This window comes from Macrosteles quadrilineatus, unplaced genomic scaffold (assembly GCF_028750875.1).
Source record: "Macrosteles quadrilineatus isolate MER2022 unplaced genomic scaffold, UCM_ALF_1.0 Scaffold_2__2_contigs__length_208266976, whole genome shotgun sequence".
NCBI classification, from domain to species: domain Eukaryota; kingdom Metazoa; phylum Arthropoda; class Insecta; order Hemiptera; family Cicadellidae; genus Macrosteles; species Macrosteles quadrilineatus.
In genome coordinates, this window is record NW_026542595.1 from 207,888,155 (window position 1) to 207,908,740 (window position 20,586).

The window sequence follows — 20,586 nt, forward strand, 5'->3', positions numbered from 1 at the left end:
CCTTCTTAATTGCGACAAAGGCGTCTTCTCCTCCAATTTGTTTCAATTAATCTCACAAGATCGCGCCGCGTTTTAATTGCGAGTCGCAGCAGAAATACGATACGTGTGTATTAATAATCATCCACCGAGTCTACCCTCTGCGTCTCTCCCTCGAGAGCTTGTCTTGCTGCGTTGTTCCGAATCGAAAACTCATAAGTAACACGGATGGGAACGTCGAGGAATTAGCGAACTTTGCCCCTTCCACAACCCTTGCGAAGATTGATATTTGATAATGCTCCCAGATTCGGTTTGCCGGGGAATCTGAGTTTCCGGTATCCGTTCACCAACTTTGATTATGTGCTTTGCTGTTGATTGTTTGCTCGTGTGTTTTAAACTTGTTGTGTAAGGATTTAGCGAGGATTAAGTGAATATATTGTGGCAATGGTATGTGAAGTTTTCCTGGATTGAATTTATCCAAAAGATACTGGAATTGTTCTGACATGTATATCACGTTTAGTTAAATCAACTCCGTGAACAATAGCTTGCTTTGGTTTTCGTATGTTTCATTTCTCACTGTAATTAAACTGGATTCTGTTTGGAGGTGTTCTAACACAAGGACAAACAACATTTCTTCTACATATAAAAAAATCGTGCGGTTACATAATTATAAACATTATAATATATTTATAGATACTTAAGCAAATCGACTGCCCTTGATCGATTTTACTCTATTATTAGTTAACACATGCTTAACCATGTGAATACCATGAATAATACTCCGTTCATGTTGAATCTAGACCTCCATGGTTTTTTTCACCTGTATGCTTGTGACTAAAATACTTTCTGGGCTAGCGCACAGAAAGCACAGAAAGTGGTTGTTTGGTAGCTTGGGGTCGAGCTAAGTTTGCCAACGCTTCAGAGACGTGCCATTTCTTAATCAGTTTGCAAATTAAGTAGTAGTGGCTCTACACTAACCTATATAATATCACTCCCTCCTCTACTTCAACCATAGCCTTAAAAGCCAACAGCCATTACCAGCCAGAAAAAAGTTAATAGAAATAATCACACAACATTACGAATGTTGCCTGAATGTTAAGGCATAAATAACTTCCAAGGGGAGGAGGAAAGGGTTACCATAACATAATAATTCGAATCTCAAGGAGAGTGAAAAGTAAAGCCGGCAGTACTTAGAGGGAATAACCCTTCCGCTTCCGGTAGGGGGAGGGGGTAGTGGCGCTGACAGACAAGATGAAACGGAAACATCGTCTTGATATTTTCTATAATTTTCGAGTTTAATTAAATTTCAATTAGAGCCTAAGAAGGGCAATTAGACATACGGGGTTTGAAGTAATGGAGTGGAAATAACGGAAGATTCATCAGCGTTGCTAGGATATGTCAACCCTTCCGATGATTGTGAACGTAAGCGAGATATGAGCTGTTAACAGGCCAGTGGTGGTAAGGCGTTGGTATTGATTTGGAGACTAAGGAGACACTGTCAAAGTGTTATATGTAGCTTGGTTATCGAAGAGTCTAATGACTAATGTTAATGTGTGTGTGTGTGGAGGGAGGTTAATTTTAATGTCCGTAAAAGTTCACTAGTTGAAAACACTGCTTGGGAAAAATCTTTCACTTCGCTGTAATATGCCTCTTAGAAGTCACCTGGACCTATTTCAGAAATGATATCGATTGCCCAATAGTCTTGCACTAATTTGTTATGGAAGTAACTGTAAACAACACGTAAAGTAACGTTTTCAGTTGTTTTAATGTGTTGAGTATTATCATTGGTTGTTGTATTAATAGTCAAAGGTATTATGTTTCACTTTGCTTTAGAAAGTCTTTTATGTCCCTTATACTTTTCCGTCGATGTCCTCCAGGTATTGAGTTAAAGACTTGTGTAATCAGTGGAATGATTACAAAAGTCCTACTCCTCCACATGAATTTACATTGTTTCTAAGATAATCCCGCAATAATAAGTGTCAAAACATTACTACAATTAATCATTACATCCTATAATACGTATAAAATAGATTCCCAAGACTTGTTAACGAAATAAAATAAAAACACATAACATTATTTCACAATAACTTATTATTTACTCAAGATCGCATGCAATAATTTTATCAATATACACAACTTATAATCATCAAAAGAGGACAATTACCTACTAAACATTATAAAGCATTTTTTACAAATAAATACATCTTGTTTGCAACTCAACCACTGGAAACTTGGACAAGAATTCACCCAAGAAACAAAGAGGGTGCGGGATGTTTTGCATGTTGCTCCCCGCTTCTCGATGGTCAAGTTTCAACTCTTGATTGGCCCCAGACTATCCCCAAGACACATCTTCCATCTCTCTCCCCCCATTATCAAATCACAATACCTCTCTGTCTAATCCCATTACTTGTTTTACATCTCGTGCCCCATTAGGTGAATCGGATGACGTGGGGTAAGACTTATTCCTTGGTGGATTTGTTATAGGATTACCCTTTTTAATGTCTTTTTTACGCGAGCTGCTTCTTGGGTTACGATTCGGGGGTTTTAAGTACATCTGCTGAATCAAAGTAGAGTTGATAGTAATAATAATGTTACCGATGTTACCTCAATTATCTGTCAAGTTTAATATTTTTTAACTGAACTTTTCTACTTGAATGTTCTGAACGTAAACTTTAAATCATTTTGTGGGGTAAAATGTAATATAGTACAATTCACACAGTTTGTAACTTTATTATAAAGCAAATTTTTTTATAAACATGTCCTTTTAATGTCAACAATAATTATAAAAAACAGTTACAACACAGTCAACACAGTGAAAAGCTAATCTTCTCTCTTAAAATAAAAACATTCTACTGCAGATGAATATTTTATAGTTTGCACTTCATAAAATTACCAGTTTTTAAACATTTAATTTTTTCAACTTATAACTTTACCTGTAATACAAATACGAACATTTCTGCAATAATTTACCACGATTGCATTCGACGATTGTCGGAGGTCGCTCCCAGTTCTAAGGATCTGATTCACGATTCAAAGCAGCAATTAATAACTGGCCTCGACCGGGCCCGGTTTAGTGGGAGTTTAAATTAACGTCAACATCTTGATATTTTAGTTTAGACTTTTGTAGCCCGTCTGAGTCACAACGGTTTTCATTGCCTCCAATTACCAGTCGGGAGACAAATCGAACTGAATGTTTACCGACCCATCGCACTCACATCCTCGGATCCAAACGAGTAGAAATTCTACGATCTTATCGCCCGTTGACGTTCTAAAGCAAATTAAACTCGTAACATAATTGACTTGTGGAATATTACTGTCGGTGGAAATTGTTATTGTTCTTATCTTCTAATGAAACAGACGTTATTTCCCGAGATGCATCGCATTCGATACAGGATATCAAACTAGTTATGTCTCTTGGAAGAATGTAATAGCTGTGGAAATTAGTAATTATTGAAATTACTGGGTTGTAAAAACTATGATCAACCTAATCCTTTAACAAGAGTGGTAGGATTTGTAATTTTATTGTAGCAATGTTTTCTGACTCACAATTGTGTTTTTTTGTTTTTTTCCTCAAGGAAAAGTATTCCTTCCGTAATTTATTTTTTGTAGCAAACTATCACTAAAATGGTTACTACCTAGTTCAAACATCACCGTTGTCATTGTTTAAATAGTTTCTAAACTTATTACTATTTCAGAATATTCTATGACAGAAACATTCCCATTTTCACCTACGAATATGAACTCACACTATACATAACACATTATAATATTCCTTTGTACAATCGTAATGGTGTTGCGGAGAACCACGTTGCGTGTAATCCGCCCTAGTTATACTTATTGTAGTGATCGAGTGACGTCACACCGGTCGAATTCGTCTGTCACAACTCTCGATGGGATTGTGTCCGAGAGAATAATTGCCTAGGTGCGTAGCCAAATGATTACAATACGATTTGGGTCGAGGTGCCATGAGAGGTTTGCAAGTAAAAATGTATAATGTCTAAAATTTTAGAAAGAAACCGGCGTGTTACTAACCTATTGAATAGCTTCTCTGGCTTTGGTACGAAAGTGACAATTTCGATTCCTGAATAATACCAAAAATATATGAGGGCTTTGTATAGCTTTCACAAAAGCGTTTATGATTCCTAGATACAAAGTGCCAATGGTGTACACTCTAGCAAGAAGAAGAAATACCAGTATGATTTTTAACTCCAACCACCCTCGTTGGAAACAAGACACCGCGATCATAAACGCGGCTAATTGTAGCTGGAAGTTTTGGAACGACCATCAGAAAAGTTTACAATGGTAAAAACTGTCGTTGCGTAGGGGCAAAATTAAATTAGAAAGACATCGAGCCCAATGCGAGGGGGAACATTACCGCATCAGGTGGCCCGAGTCAAGAACAATATCTTAAGCCGGGCAATAAAAGTGAAAGAAATTAGAATTATTCAAATACTCTAGGGCGAGCATGTGTCAGCGAGCGGCGTCTTTAGAAACATGGCGGCCATTACGGGAAAAATAAGAGATCCTCTGTAATGAGGAAATGCTTTTAGCGAAGACATAATGTTCTTTCTTGTAATAAGAGAATTATCGCGCGCGGTACACTGCCTTAATGGCTGCCGGGATTTATTGTTTGATGGAAAAGTAAAACGGAAGTTTGGAATCGGAGTCAGTTGGGAAAATCTTTGTGCTTATTTGAAACTCGAGTTAACTTTCATAGGGTACGAATTCCTCAGTTCTAGAAATGCTAGACAAATATTGGTTATAAAAACATATTAGAAATAAAATTCTTCAGATTTTTATAAAGAAAAATTTTCACTCGCAAATTCGTTCCCATATTTTTACTTACGTTCTAAGCTATGCCATTTTGGATATACCTGTAATTACGAAAAAAATTCCATATAGACATTTCACATACATTTCCCCCTGCCAGATTTTTTCACATTTTTTATAGAGACTCACAAAAAATTACGTTGATGAAATAATGTTTTTCCTCTAAATTAAAAACCCAAAAGATTTTTGTCATACAGTCTCCGTACCTACGATTCTTTTAGGTACCCTTTTTACTTAATTTCCTAACTTTGCTAGAATAAATTCAACCATCTGTTTATGAATACAAATTCACCATTGCTAGCGCCAGGTTTGGCTACGTCACAGCAGAAACAAGAAATCGTGGCCATCTCGTCTTTATTAACCGCGCGGGTTTTCACTCAGCCTGAGGTACGTTCAATAATCGATTCCACTTTACTTCTGTAGCGATTTATTCGCTGTGATAGTCTCTGGTTGGCTGGAGGTGTTGTGAGGCCTTGAAACCTAGTGAGGGCGATAATTTAATGTACTCGGAAATTTTATCCGTCTGGACATTAATGGTTTGGTTCAGGTTTTCGACATTTTGTTTGTCAAAAATGATATGCTTTAGACCTACCTGTTGATCTGTTATAGTTGTGTTGTCTCGATATTGAAATAACCAATTTTTAAGTGTTCGTTGGTTGAATTTGTAAATTTCGTACATTATTACAGATGGACAAGGTGAACGCTACATTTTAAACTATACATTTGCTAGCTGGCCCGACAATTTTAACTAAAAACTAACAATATTACTTTTTAAATAATTTTTACAGTTCAATATTTTGTTTTCTCACCAATAAAATAGATTATGCTTTATTTTTTTTAAGTCTCAGAAACCCCCATTACTTTTACTTTTCGGACGGAGGACACTATATCAAACATAAGATGGGGGCTTGTCCCTGCTACCCAAAAGCAAGAAGAAATATATATCTGCAGCCGTGAGATCAATTAGTCTTTGAAATATATGTCTTCCTTAGGGGATGACAACACTTACGATTGTGATAAGAAGACAATAGCCCGGACCGGAGATCTATTTCTATTCACTTCAATTTCTTATTGATTGATCTTAGTGGTTCGAAGCCCACTAGGCTGTCTGTCCTAGATCACTACCCACACCAATAAACCTACTTCCAAATAAGATTTTAATTAGTTTAAATAACAAAATCTTCCTAACCTAACTTAAGCTAACCTAACCTAACCACCCTTAGGTTAAGTTAGGTTAAGCTATAATTATTAGGTGTGGACAGTATAATACGTAAGTACCAAAAAGTCTTAAACGTAAAGAACCTTCTCTGTTGAAGCATCTGATCTAAAAACAAAGTTTCATGTATTTCCAGCCTATTCACTTCGTCTTAACACTCCGTTACATCTCGCGAGATCCCGCGGGAACCCGAACCTAATTTCCTCCCTAAGTCCGGTCGATCCATTATAAGTTCGGCCCCAATTTCGACCAGTCTTGCGACCGTTGTTTATTAATTACCGCAAGATACAAACTCCCCCAAGACCCCGGCCTAAACTACTTAGCCCCCATTGTCGGGTCTAATCGCTACCCTTTGTTTTATATCCGGACTGATGATGGATCGGAGAGGTAACTTCTGACTTGGCAAGTCGCAAGATGTATTAGACTGTTGATTCTCCCTTGCAACTGTTTGGATAATTAGATACGTCGTGTTGTAGATCCTTGGTTATTGGTTGGAGGAAAGCCAATGTGGCATTGAAGTTGGTGTTGCAGTTTTTAGGTAGTTACAAGGGACAATCAAGTGACGTATAGAACTTTTTAGATGGTAATGGAGGTGTAGATAAATCCAATAAAAGAAATATTTGTGATTGGGTGAGATGAGTTCGTTCAGATTTACAAGAAAGATTAACTCATCAACTTGTCCGGAGCGTTAATTGAATTAAAAATGAGGCCGGGTCCTAAAACGTTGGCTATCTTCTACGGGATTTTTCATGGTAAATTTAAAATTTCGATATTAGCGAAGAGCAAATGTTATAACAGATAAATACGGAGAAAATCTTGAACTAATACATTAGAGGCCGAAATACGAAGTTTTCCTTTTAGTTTGATTTAGTAATACTACAAACTTCATTGCTTTCTTACCATGTTTACCCATTACAAATTCAATTTAGTTGTATCCAGTAGGTTCTACGAAATTAATAAATTAATTACTCGCTGAAAATTTATGAACTTGCTTGAAATTAATAAATATAGGAAAACGAGCGAATCGTCAGACATTTAGACCCCATATTCACAGAGTATTACACAGATTACAGACTACTTTTAAATATTCTTCTCCTTACCATAATTGCATCAATAATCTGAAATTATTGTTTATCACCTCACGAATGTGTTTAATTGATTGCAAAGTCATGACAGCCTTGATAATCTTCAGTTCCTAATACGTATTTATTTCCATTGCCGTCATTATCTTCGCAGAAGTCCTTCAAAAGACGATTGATCCTTGTAATAATCCAAAGTGAACCCCTTTTAGGAAACATATGTTGTTTACCTTATCACTAAGCACTCGCTGTTATCAACGCACGGTAGTAGAAGCTGTCACTTTTGTCTTTATCGGGGTTATAACAGTCGACGTTATTGATTCTCCATATGTTTCATTTGAGGGCAATCGATTGGGAGATATGGCTATCGTTACATACGGCAAGTGTGTACACCTTTTTGAAACTTGATATACACTATCGTAATACTTCTTGTCGAATTCGGACTTTGCCTTTTGACTATAGGTTTTTTAATTGACTGTTGTACCGCAAAGGCAACAATTAATTGAGATTGAACTTATCATTCTATCCTCAAATTCCAAGACCATCACTATACTGACCTGCGATCGATGCCCAAAATCTCAATTGTACACTAGTAAACGTATTATTGCTATGTATGTATATTTTTTACTGATCATTGTGTCTTGTTTCAGGTTAAGAGAGGAGAGGGGGGACGCAGAAAGAGCGCTGGCCCTGGATCACAAAGTTCGAGATCTCAGTTTGCACAATGGTCAGTATTTTTACAAACAATACTACTTTTTACAAATGTTATAATATATTTGAAGAAGGTAGTTTTGTGAGAATAAAATTAAAAATATGTTATGACAGGTAACTTCTGTAATAGATATAATAAAATATTTGGTTTGTCAAGCAAAATTAAATTCAGTGTTTTCCGATTTGCAAAATCATTATTCTTATGGGGGTTTACTGTTATATCAAAGATAGGTGTCAACAACGTCTTACAAATTTGAAGTAAGCTTGAGTATGGCGTTTTGCTTTAAGTAACAGTTGTTACTGTTGTATGTTCCAAAACATCTCCATGCCAATAAATGACGATAAACGTTAGGAGTAAAAACCTCCACCTTTTTGAAAAAAATAACTAAGCAATCTTTATGTTTCAACCAACCAATTTCCCCCATTGAAGCAGATTCTGATTTCTCCATAGATCGTTCACTGTCCCGCCTGTCCCCAGGGTCGTCCAACGGCCACAGTCCGGTGTTGAACCTGAGCAAGTCAGGGGCAGACCAGAGTGGCAGCGAGGCGGGACACACGGGACTGGAGGATGACGAGGATGACGACAACGTGAGTGACGTCGACGACGAAGACGATAAGGACCAAGGTAGGAATAACTAGGAGCGCCTTCTGGGAAAACTTAGTGGATAAGACAACAATGCAATTGTGAAAACAGCTGATTTTGTAAACTGTAGTCTGTTTAAAAGCTATTTGACTTTGAATTCAGTACCTGAAGTAAAAATTCAACTAGGCCTACTATGATGAAGTCCAAAGCCTTTAGAGTAGCAAAGAACGTAGTAAAATGTAATAATAGAGTGTGCTTATGCCAAAGTCTGTTTTTGGGGCCTTCTGCCTATACTGTAAATTGTGTCACACACAGAGGTGGTAATATCTCGACTGTAACTCTCTTTCCGAAATGGTTTGCAGACAACCAATCTGTGGTACTAGGGTGAAAAGTCTAACGTTGCATTCACGTTCTTCAATCATTCACTTTGAAACCTTTTGCTCTCCTTCCTACGTCATACACCAACTCCTTCAGCCACCCACACCGGATACCATGTGCCAGGTTGTCGCGTTCCAACAGTCATCACTCCCATGCCAGTATGGGAACGGCTCTAATTACTCTAGTGAGCTATGGACACGCACACAGTGCTTTATGATTATTCCGATACTATGGGACAACGTTATGTATGGGCTTATTGCAAACGGCGTGCGTCGATGGTCTAACGGCACGACATATCCGTAATGTGATTGGAATCGCCAGCCGATACCTCCGACTGACATGCCAACTATCGGAATGTTTGTTTGTCGTCCGACCGGTTTAGAGAAAATCATATTTAATTAAACCCTCGCAACTCATTCATCTCCATTGCATCACAAACAATATCCGACTAATTACCCAGATTAATTAAATGCCGAAATTGGCACTCATTAATCGCTCACAATCTTTTGAATGGCTACTTTGGTCTAACAGGTCGTTTTCTGGCAGAAACTAATTTATACCGTCGACCAATTACGAAGAAGCGGATTTATTTGCTAATTGACGAAGCGGTTGTGCGTGGTTTGTGCTGCGATCGTAAAAGCTCTGTTGGTAACCGTAATGGGCTGCAATAACTTGCGGAAAATATTGCATTGCATACAGATGAGACTGTGCACCTGCATTCCGTCAGTGGCCTTAATGTTCTGTGGCAAATTATTGTTCGCGGGATCTTATAATGAGATAGGGGTTGACTTTGCAAAATCAATAAGTCGTAGAAGCCTATTGAACTGTCACCAAAGAATAAAAATAGTTATGACATTATCTATCTGAAAATTCTCACCACCTGAATTTCTGCAGCTTAAATCATCCTAAAATATCAAAGTTCTCTAATGTCCTCATTATAGAACTATAATTTCCTGATGTCTTGGCGTTCTAAATCGTGACCTCTTCTAGATCCACCAAGCCAAGTTAGCAAATCCAACAGACGAATTCGTCTAATTGACACAGCAGTGGTTTTCCTGGGGAACCGGTTTCCAAGCCATCATCTGCAGAGCGATTACATTCAACTGCTAAATAATAGTTTGCGAAATTCACGATCCCGCGGTGGTTTATTGGTGTCGAGCACGTGTAGATGGGTTCCTCCTCTTCCGCCGCGCCGCATCGTCCATTTATTGAGTGTAATTCCACGTTTCTAAGCCCCTTGATTCCTGCGGTAGTTCTAGAAATTGTTGTGCAATATTGTTAATTATTTGCCAAGAAAATCGCATTAGAAATTAAATAGGTTTACGCTAATTTAAACATTATGATTGGAACCTTAAGGAACATGCTCCTTACAACATTGTCTTAAATGAACGCTTTTTAAACATTTATTTGTACAAAACCCAATCTTTATTTGATTTTCCCACCATGTGTGTCTAAAAGTCCAATTTCCTCCAACAACTACTCTCCCACTCTCTTTCATTTATCTACATTTTCCGTACCTTTTCTCAAAACTCCACTATTTTCCAAATACCTTCACAGTATCAATGAACAAACCCTTAAACATAATTTATTGAAAGAACGGCACATCCACCAAGCTTATCGTGCACATTTCCTCACAGTTTGTAACCCTTTCTATTTTTACTCCTAGACCTAAGTGACGCTGCAGAAGCCGGCGTCGGCGGTGTCTCTCCTCACGCTCTCAACTACTCCACCCTCGGCGCCTCGACGCCTACCCAGGGCGGAGACCCGGCGCTCTCCAGCACAGAGACGCTCCTGAGGAACATCCAAGGTCTGCTCAAGGTGGCTGCGGACAACGCGAGGCAGCAGGAGCGGCAGATCAGCTACGAGAAAGGTAGGAGTTGCTGAAACAATACTCTTAAGCTGAGAAGGACAAAGTCATATGACTGCCCAGTGGAATCATCGCCCTCTAAAACCCCTCGAAAAAGAAGAACAATATTGAGCAAGTTATAGGAAGTTAAGCTAAGGATTGATGGTAATCCTAAAATATATTTTAATGTTCGTGATTGGTGATTCCCTCTCTTAAGTAGATAGGATTTAGGAACATTGTAAGATTGCCATGCTGTGGCACCTAAATCTCGTCACCGCTCGACAGTCAACACGGTGAAGCCACGGCCTCTTGTATCGCGGCGCCTCGGTCTTGTCGGGTCCGTGTACACCTCCTGATTTGCATAACCTCTTCTCGTCGCCCGGTTAATTGTAAATGTGCAGATAAGCGTGCGATATGTTGCTGCGTTATAAAATAAATTGACAATAACCCTAACTAACCGGTAAGTGCGCATTAGTAAATTGTGGCCGGCGACACGATCAAGTGGGTCGTGGCGGAGAATAAGAAGAAGAGGCGGCGATGCGATTCGGGATCAAGACGGCAGGAGCCGCACACGGCGATCGCAATCAGCGCGGCCCGGCGGGCACGAACGCAACTATCGCGATCAGAATACCAAATGACTGATAAGAGATAACAATGGCGAGCCGAACAAATCTATTATGGTAGCTTATATGTAACAAGACCTGTCCACCGATCCTATCGTGCGAGTGGCTTTATTAGTCGCCAGCGGTACAAGAAGCTGCGAAGATTCCGCGCCTACTTTGTTGCTGATAAAGGGAAAGCTGAAAAACACGGGGACGCGGAAAGGTCGCCCCCGGAAACATCACCCCCCTACGTCATATTGACGTCAGAGACCGGGGGGTGATGTTTCCGGCCGCGGACACTCAATTTCAGTTGCAGCATGCACTCGTCGATATGACGAGTTATATTTGAGTTTGCGCATTAATTAGATAATCATATTCACTTATCATATACAATTACCAGATTTTCTAATTAGAATTGATGTTAACCGGATACGTTAACCCCGATCGTTTTCAAAATGCACACCCCGGAAAGGTCCCCCCCTGCCATGATCTCCCCCGGTATACCTGCTGTAGGGCTTGGGCTCGTGACTCGAGCCAGCTATTGTTCACAAGGGTAGAGACTGTCCCATATTACCACCGCTCGACCGAACTCGCAAGAATGGGAAGGATTTGGTATTTTTACGCAAATGTTGTGGATATTAAGATAAATACAAATTAACACTTTGATATTGTGCTTTCTCTAGACATTTCCCCTTAATTTTATACATCAAATGATGTATAAATTACATATAGTTTTTTTCCGTCAACGTATAAAATGTATTTGAAACACGTGGAAATGAAATAAAATGTTTATAGTAATAATGACAATTAAGTAAGGAAACAACTCGTATTAATATGAGCATGCTTCAACCACTCAACATCATAATACAGTCAGTACACACTTGACAAACATATTTTCACATTTCCTAATTCTTAAATTGTAAACATTGAGCAATAAATGCTGTATATAATTTTTATACATTTAAATAATTATCTGGATTTTATGGTAAAATAAATGCATTGAGAATATTCCTGATTTGATATTGGTGAAGGACTCTTTCCCGTAAAAAGAATTTAGAAAGTAAATATTGGTTAGTTTCTTCGGCAATAAACAGGAAAAAGCTCACACTGTTTACGTTTGCGTTGACAGAGAAGCAAGCAACAGTGTCACATTCACTTTATTTCATGATTTCACACTGCTGATATTAAATAACTAAATTGACATTGAAGTAGTACAGTTATTCCATGAACGGTCGCCCATTGTTTTGAAAGTTACACATTTAAATCTACCTGTAATTCGTAGAATATTAATACGTATAACTTAAAGTTTGCAAGAGAACATAATCCTAAGTATAGTATCCACTATTCTCAGAGTATTGATTTATGGAATTCGTCTGTAATTTGCAGACTATTAATTCGTAGAGTACAACTGTATTTATAGCGGGAAGTATTTTTTTGTAAAATAGCTTAGACTTCCCCACTTCAGGTATCCCTCCCAAGAATACCTGAGCCAAATACGTTTGTTTAACATAGTCAAGGAAAAGTTTAGTTAGTTATTTACTAAAGTCAGTTTCATATTTTTACCATAATTCTTACATTAACATAATTCATAATTATCAGTGTTATCTAGCCTATGTACTTAATTAATTTGGAAGGGGTTAATTTGTGAACAGAACGCCTCATTGAGTTTTAAACAGATTTTGAAAATGTTAATGTAATTTGTAAAAAGTATACTCTGAAGTTGCACCAACAATAAAATCAGCTCAAAATATGGTAGGGGATTTTCCCCAGTGTTTTCTAGAGACTTGCTACACCGGTTCACATTTTTATAACCCTCGAAATTTTGGTATATCGATATAGACTACACACATTCTACAAACATGACATAACTTTCATGGCATAAACTTATAGGCCTACTTACACAGATTTGATTTCAGACAAATCTTGATTTTACCCAAGGGTAGAAGTATTAGAGATGTATAGTTCAAATCTACAGATTTCCTGAATACGAAGATCCGTTACGGTAGGAAAAAACAGCATTTAAAATTGAAACAGTATGCGGGCAAACACCGACGATCAATATTTAAGTAAACTACTTGTAACAGCAAAAAACGTCAATGACAGTTTGAAACCAGCTGTTAGTTAAAACAGCACTGAAACGACTTTAAATTATTAGCGTCGGCTGCTAGACTAAAAAAAATAAACTTAAAAAAATGAAATCATGGCATTGACATTCCCTTCCTTAGAAAATTATATTTATTTCAACACAAAAATCACGAAATCGCGAAATTGGTTGATTCAGAATCCTGAAATGAAAAAAAACTCTGTCACGTTTAAAAATATATAAATCACAATTAATTGCACACTCTAGTGGAAATCGAAGAAACCCACCCATATGAATTCTTGCTTATCCGTTTACTTTTCCACTCTTTGCGTTTTTGTACATGCCAAGTCAAGTCTTAAAACATTACATTTAAAACAATTGTATTAAATCTTCCATAAATTACAAGAAACAGTGACTCATCCATTTTCCCCGATTCCGAATATGTGTGCGCAATCTTGGCGACTTATGTTCAGTCTCCAGCATTTTGGAGGTGTTCGCAATTCAGACACACCCGTTCCCATAGTCCGATTATGCTGATTGACGAACTCGTTCTAATAAACTTAGGCTTACACGTTTGTAACAAATCTCATCAAACTCGCAGCGTTGTTGCCCGAGTTACCGCGCTCACGGTCACATACGGGGTGTATTTATAAAGTCCCGCATGGGCTTAATATTTTCAAAACGGCAATAGATAAAACAATAAGATTTGGTACATAAACACCACACCTAAAAACAACGTTTTAAAGACTGTCAGTTTTCTGTCATGTAATGGGGACATCCCGCAAGGAGTCGGAAGGAAATCTTAAATAAGAGCATAGGTTGATATTTACAGATAACCGTAGGCATATTCTACAACTTAGTAAAACGTTATTTTTTGTATTAAAGCCATTTTTCATTTAGGACACAAATGATTTTTCTTTTTGCTTTCTTTATTTGTTGTGCTCTTGGTCTTTAATGTTTACCAGGTTTTTAATGATTTATTTGTTGCCAAAATCAATTTAAGAAAATATATTTAATTATTTACTTACATTATTTTTTACGTAGTTAAAATGACTAAGTATTTGATTTGATAATTTGAAATATTATCAACATATTTTTCAACCTTTTCCCATATAAGAAGGTGTCCAAACACTACCAAATAGGTAAAGGTACTACAGTAGCAAAATGTGTATTTATAAAAAGAAATAAAAATAAGAATAAGAAACGAAACACACAAATTTAAAGTGCGTAACACAAAAAATTTATCTTTATGCTTTTTTCTTCTTTTTGTGCTCTTGATTTTGGTATATTTTATTGTTTTAAATTATATTGTAATTGAAGTTTGTACCGGTACTGTATAAATTCCTTGACACTTTGTAGAATATTAAATTGTTATTCAGTTATATTTTTGTATTTTCTTTCCATAATTAAAATGTATAGGCCTAATAGAAGATTTAGTACTCATTGTGTGTATTTATTTCTCAATTTAAGTACCTGTCTTCCAAACTTTGTTACAAAATCCTAAATTTGTGTTAGCGAATTTCCCCTATAGGGAATAAGCTATTACTGTAGTACTCATGGTAAGACCTGGACCCGGGACCGATTTTTTTTTCGTATTGAGGTCCCTAGATGCCAAAAACACCATCCAGGCAAGTGGAAATTCGTTTAGTCTGCAGGTTTGCTGTGCCGGGGGTATTTTTAATTATAATTGGCACTTTGTGATACATTAATTGGAGTATATACGAATGTTACTATCGTTTAAGCGATGTAATACAAGTTTACAGCTCAACATTTCAAATTTTGATTACATATTAAAAATTTGAACTCACGTATATTTTCCCCTTAGTAATTATGAAACATAATTTTGCAAACTTCAGTAGCAAAAAGGTTTTCTAAACATATACATCTTATAACAAAACTAATTTATTGGTATATCAACACTGATTGCAAGTCCTCTTCTCGATTTAAAGTGATTCTGATATTTTGATTATACTTTCATTATATTTTGACTCTATTCCAGTGATATGAAACTAGCCTAGGCTGTTTCTGAATTAAGATACTTTTTGGCATAACCTTTAGAATAGTATAATTTACATATTTGTAATTACTAACAATTAATTATTTCGATAAGTTTAAGGGATTAATTCCCTAAAAGATATTATTATATTTATTCTTATTTAATAATCTGTTTCTAATTTTCAAATTATTAATTAAATCGGGGCCAAACCTAAAGCAATGCGATTCATTTTTAATACATTTAGAAATTATTATATTTTTAACAAATGTGTTGCTTAACAATTACCATAGGGTGTAAGGTAAGTTTACTGATGTTGATAAGTATAACTACCATTAAATGCAACAGAAAAAATGTATACTTTACGCATTATCGTTGGTTATGAATTAAGTATAAAAGAATCATTTTTTAAAGTCAATCTTTGCTCGCATTATTTAGTTGTCTTAGAAGTTCATACACATCTAAATCTACTGATTGATATTCCACCACAGCGTCTGCAATTTTCTTCTGTGGAAAAGCCGTTGTCCAAGCGACAATAATAATGAACGAGCGGCCGACCCTCAGAACAATGGACTGAGGAGGACGGGCAGCAGGTAGGCTGCCGAGCAGCCCAGCCCTACTAGGGGTAGCGTTTCAGGGGGGGACGATTCCGGGGTGTACATAGGGGATGCCTTGCCGGGGAAGACCTTTCCGTTTCTACTTGTTTGAATTAAAATTAATAACATAATTAGTTCATATCAACTAGATTTTGATAAATTACTTGTCAAGCCCTTGGGGGGGAACGATTCCGGTCGCGGACATAGATTTATACCAGCTGGTTGTCTGGTTTCGTGACGTCACGTTTAGCCTGGGGGGTGATGTTTCCGGGGGCGACCATTCCGGCGACCCAAAAACACTTTCTTTAGCGTTTATCCGTGCTGAAAAAGAAATTCAAAGTGTTTTTCTTCAAATATTACAGCTTAGATGGCAGTTGCGAAAATGCCCACGTACTGTTTTAGAGTCATCAAACGTATTGTAGTTGAAAACTGAATTGAAAATCTGGTTCAAATCTTGTCCATTTCTCTTAAAAGTCGTAGATCTCTTTACATCATTTTGGCATCATTACATTCATTCATGGGGGGTAAGGGGGTGCTAAGTCAATATTAACTTTGCTCTTTGAGGATTATTGAACACATTGTTTCAGATATTTATCTTTTTATAATGGCAATTCATTCGGTTTGTTAAGATATTTAAATTGAACTGTTTAGAGCTTTTCCGATTTCGTGGAAAAATGTATAGGTTCACCCCCCAAAGTCGATGTGGGTGCTCATGATTTCTATAATCGTGATTTTTTCTATTAATCGACATTTCGAGTTTTTTGCGAGAATTTCTTTCCAGTTACTGACTACAATATTATACTGCAGGGCGTCAGAGGAGGTGCGACCCCACACGCAGACTCTGTACGTACAGCCGCGCCTAACATGAGTGTAATCTCTCTGAATCTTAAACAGATGTTGCGATTCTTCTTTTTAGACTCGACATCCGACGGACGGCCGCACAAGAATGTCCTTCTACGACAAAACATTCCTGTAATATGTGTTAGTGAGGAATCACGAGTGACAAACTGTGTGATCTTTGATTTGTGTGGGTGTTAAAAAAAACGGTCCCATAACAAATTTCATTTTAATTTGCTTTATACTAAACATCAAGCTTAAATCCTTTTTCATGCGTACCTGTGGAAAATAGATTAAATCAGTAAAATCCAACTTTTTCATTGTAATCGGCCTATGAGGATTGACTGTAATTATGGTATGAATATGCCTCAGCTGCACATATACGTTTCGTACCTCTGTTTTAAAGGTCGTAGAACGTAATGGCATGATTGATAGGCGCTTATGTGCATTTTGGAGGAACGCGTATGGAAGTTATGCTTATTGGAATAATACCTTTTGGAGTATTGTATTTTCTAGGGATGCCGCGCACCGTATAGCCTATCAAGCAAACAGCATGATAGGATTAAAATTGAAAAAATACCCATAATGATTAACGGTTATTAGGATCATGCTCTTTTTAAACAAATATGAAATTTTAATTATGAACACAAATAATATTTTCAAAACCCAATGTTATCGTGCTCATTATTTAAAAATAAAAATCCAACCTAACAAGTCTTACATCACATTCAAATCTTCCAACCGGAGCGGGGCGATTCGAAGGCAATTTGAAACAAACCGAATTAATCGAGAATGAAAAGCTGTTATCGCCTAATCGCAGTGTCGGGGCGTCACGATTCGAGAAGTAAAAACCAAAAGACCGAGGCACGTAGGCCGCATTAAGTGTTTAAAATAATCTCCACCACATTCGCCCGTAATTGTGGCATTCGTCGAAACCGCTGTAATTTAGACGGTTGCGACTGACCGTTTAATTTCGACCAGGAACAATGGAGTCGAAATCGAAACCGATCACTGTGGGTACGTGACGATGTTTACTTTGGTAATTTGATTAAAGACGCCGGACCCGCCCCCGGGAGTATTGACAGCCATTTATATTACAGTAATGAGTTATTGGGAGATTGAGTTTCGATAATTGCCACGAGGTTGGGTGGCCGATGCTGAGATCGTGTCAAGTTGGGATTGGAGCTTGGATTGGGTGAACAATTGTAAACTATGTGTAAAAGAGGTTGGAGATCGTAGGGTAACTGTTTAGAGGATAGAGGGTGAAACTAGGGTAAAGAGGGGAACCACAAATCCTCACCAAATTTAAAGTGTTTCATGTAAAAAAATACGTTACCTAATATGGGGGAACTTCACTTCAGGCTGAGAGAAGGAAATTTATGATAATTGTCAAATAAGTAGTTAATGTCAAGAACAATTGTTAACTTCCAGCCAAATGATCATAATGTCCAAGTCTATAACTTCTCATATGCATGTGAACAACACTAACAACCTGTATTGGCACTGTAGTAAATGTCAATCGACTGGTGATGGCAAATGTATACCAATGAATAACATAATTTTACCTAAAGATTAAATAAATTGATAACAAACAAATAGGGTTCGATCAAAAATGCATTGAAAAAATATTTATGAAACCCGTTGATTTTGAACTTATGAAACCCTTATGAACTCGACAGTTAAACTTCACCAACAGCAATCAAAACAAAACGTCTCGTCCCGGTAAATAAGTTACTATTGTCCAACAAAACCCCAGTAACAACACAAAAACACTGGCACACTAGAGAGATCTCCACACCTTGTTCCTCGAAATCGGATCGTAGGCGATAAAATAGACGGTTCCCATAATCGGGGAATAAAACGGCCACAATCATCGAAGAGTAAGGCACCAGGATCCATAATCAATAAACAGCTGGGCAGGGTTGAGCAGTTGTGGTCCAAATTGTTCTGCTAGGGGCGGCGCCGCCACTTACAATGGGACTGGTAAGTATAGAGTCCGGCCGACAAATTATTACAATCAACTTAAAACGTGATGCCAACATACGAAATGAAACGGTTTACCAAATACCCGGTAATTTGGAGTGGTCGGTGGGAAATGGTTGGTATCACTGTACGTGTGCCTCGCACACACACATTCCGTTCTCACAACTACCTGTTGAAATGTTTGTTTTGTGGCTGTCAAATTGGGTGTTTTTGTTTGTTTTCGGCGTTTTGTGGGAATTGTGTTTTAAGCTTTAATAAACCTATTTATTTGCATAACAATTCATGGTTGAGTGGTTGTATGTTGGGCAATCAATAAGTCGATCTATCAGTTTGATCATTGGCCTTTTAGAAAGAGGTATTGGCTTGATAAACAGCTGATCGCAACAATACTACACTGATAATCCAATTCCACAATTACTCATTCTGTGCGTATGTTCGCATTAATAATGCACGTAGGTGGATATGTATATGTAGCTCTGCTGTATGGGACTGAATTGTTGGCGAATTGTTATCGTTTAAATTTTTAAAACACATTTCCTTACTCGTGTGGTCAAATACCGAATAAACCAAAAAATCCTCTTGCATGTGGGAAAACGTACTATTATATTTTTACACATATTATACATGTCTTATAAGTTAACCTCCTTAATGTACTCACTCGGTTTTCCTACTAACCAGTGCAGATAAAAATCCGTTCACTTCAATCAACTGAATGTATTAATCATAAGCTAATCACGTACCGAACCTTCTAAATCGATAATATCCGTTAACCGCTTCGAATCACCGGACAAATTAACGTTTTTTGGTTGCTAACTGTTATAATTTCATTAAACCATGACCTTTTACATGCAGACGATAAAAGTTAATGACGAATCACGTGTGGGAAGTATAAAACTAGAATTTAACTGTCATAATGATTCATGAATAATGGATATAAGTAACTATCCCGTTTATTCGTGATATTTTCTTATCTTAGGTGTGTACTACTTTTTCAAGCTATTGAATTAAAACGTGTTTTACAATCTATTTTCTCGACACTTGATAAATAACTTTATTCCTAGTCAGATTTGCATGGTAATTTTATTACTTTAGAATTTATCAACTTGTTATCATTTATATAACTTTATATTAACTGTGAGTATGTTTTACTACTTCATTTGGCTCTCGCACGTAGGTATATTAAACGTATTTCACTTATCTTCTACAATATCTACACAATCTACAAACTTTAAATAAGTCTTTTTGCATGCTAATTGTCTGAAGGTACTAAGATTTGATTTGGGTAAAATTTGTGGGTTTTTACTTTTTAGATAGGTGCCTATTGGGTTAAATTACTACATCGTTAATTAAGGTTCGTATTTTAAGACAAATATGATCGAAGGATGAACTTGATATGAATTACATGAGTAATTTGTTACTGATTTAGATTACTTTGTTTAGCTAAAACAATTGATTGAAACCCTAATTGACAATCTATTACCGAACGCTGAAAATTCCTGTTTAGGCAAGTAGGAAAACAAACAAAATTACACCAATAGAAACTGAGAGTTGTATTCCAATTTGAAAACAACTCAATTAAAGACAAGAAAATTGAAGTTAGTTAGTGTGGGAAACACTGCGCAACCTGCGCAACCTGCGCAGACCGCGGACGCACATATAAACCCATCTCCATAAACATCCAATCCCATAGCTTTCAACAATGTTATATTCGCCTCGTCAATAACCGCAGACTCCAGTATTGTCCGATTCTATTATTTATTTACAAGTCCACGCCCAGTCTTGACCCTGGTAGCCCATCCGCCTTGGCGCCCATATTTAATTACCGCTCGAAAACTCCCGCCGTAAATTTCCCGCGAATGTCCGCGCTCGTCCG

At 37.2% G+C, this 20,586-nt stretch overlaps 1 protein-coding gene across 9 annotated transcripts in view; it reads left to right on the plus strand.

Moving 5' to 3' along the window:
- Positions 1 to 20,586, plus strand: part of LOC128986728 (dachshund homolog 2-like) — a 193,443-nt gene that overhangs the window by 106,265 nt on the left and 66,592 nt on the right. For 6 of the 9 annotated variants that reach the window (XM_054407225.1, XM_054407227.1, XM_054407226.1 and 3 more), the window contains 3 exons: positions 7,752 to 7,828; positions 8,264 to 8,437; positions 10,440 to 10,643. In XM_054407225.1, the coding sequence (XP_054263200.1) occupies positions 7,752 to 7,828; positions 8,264 to 8,437; positions 10,440 to 10,643 (455 nt within the window). The remainder of the gene's footprint in view (positions 1 to 7,751; positions 7,829 to 8,263; positions 8,438 to 10,439; positions 10,644 to 20,586) is intronic. The other 3 variants (XM_054407229.1, XM_054407230.1, XM_054407233.1) reach the window with 1 other exon arrangement.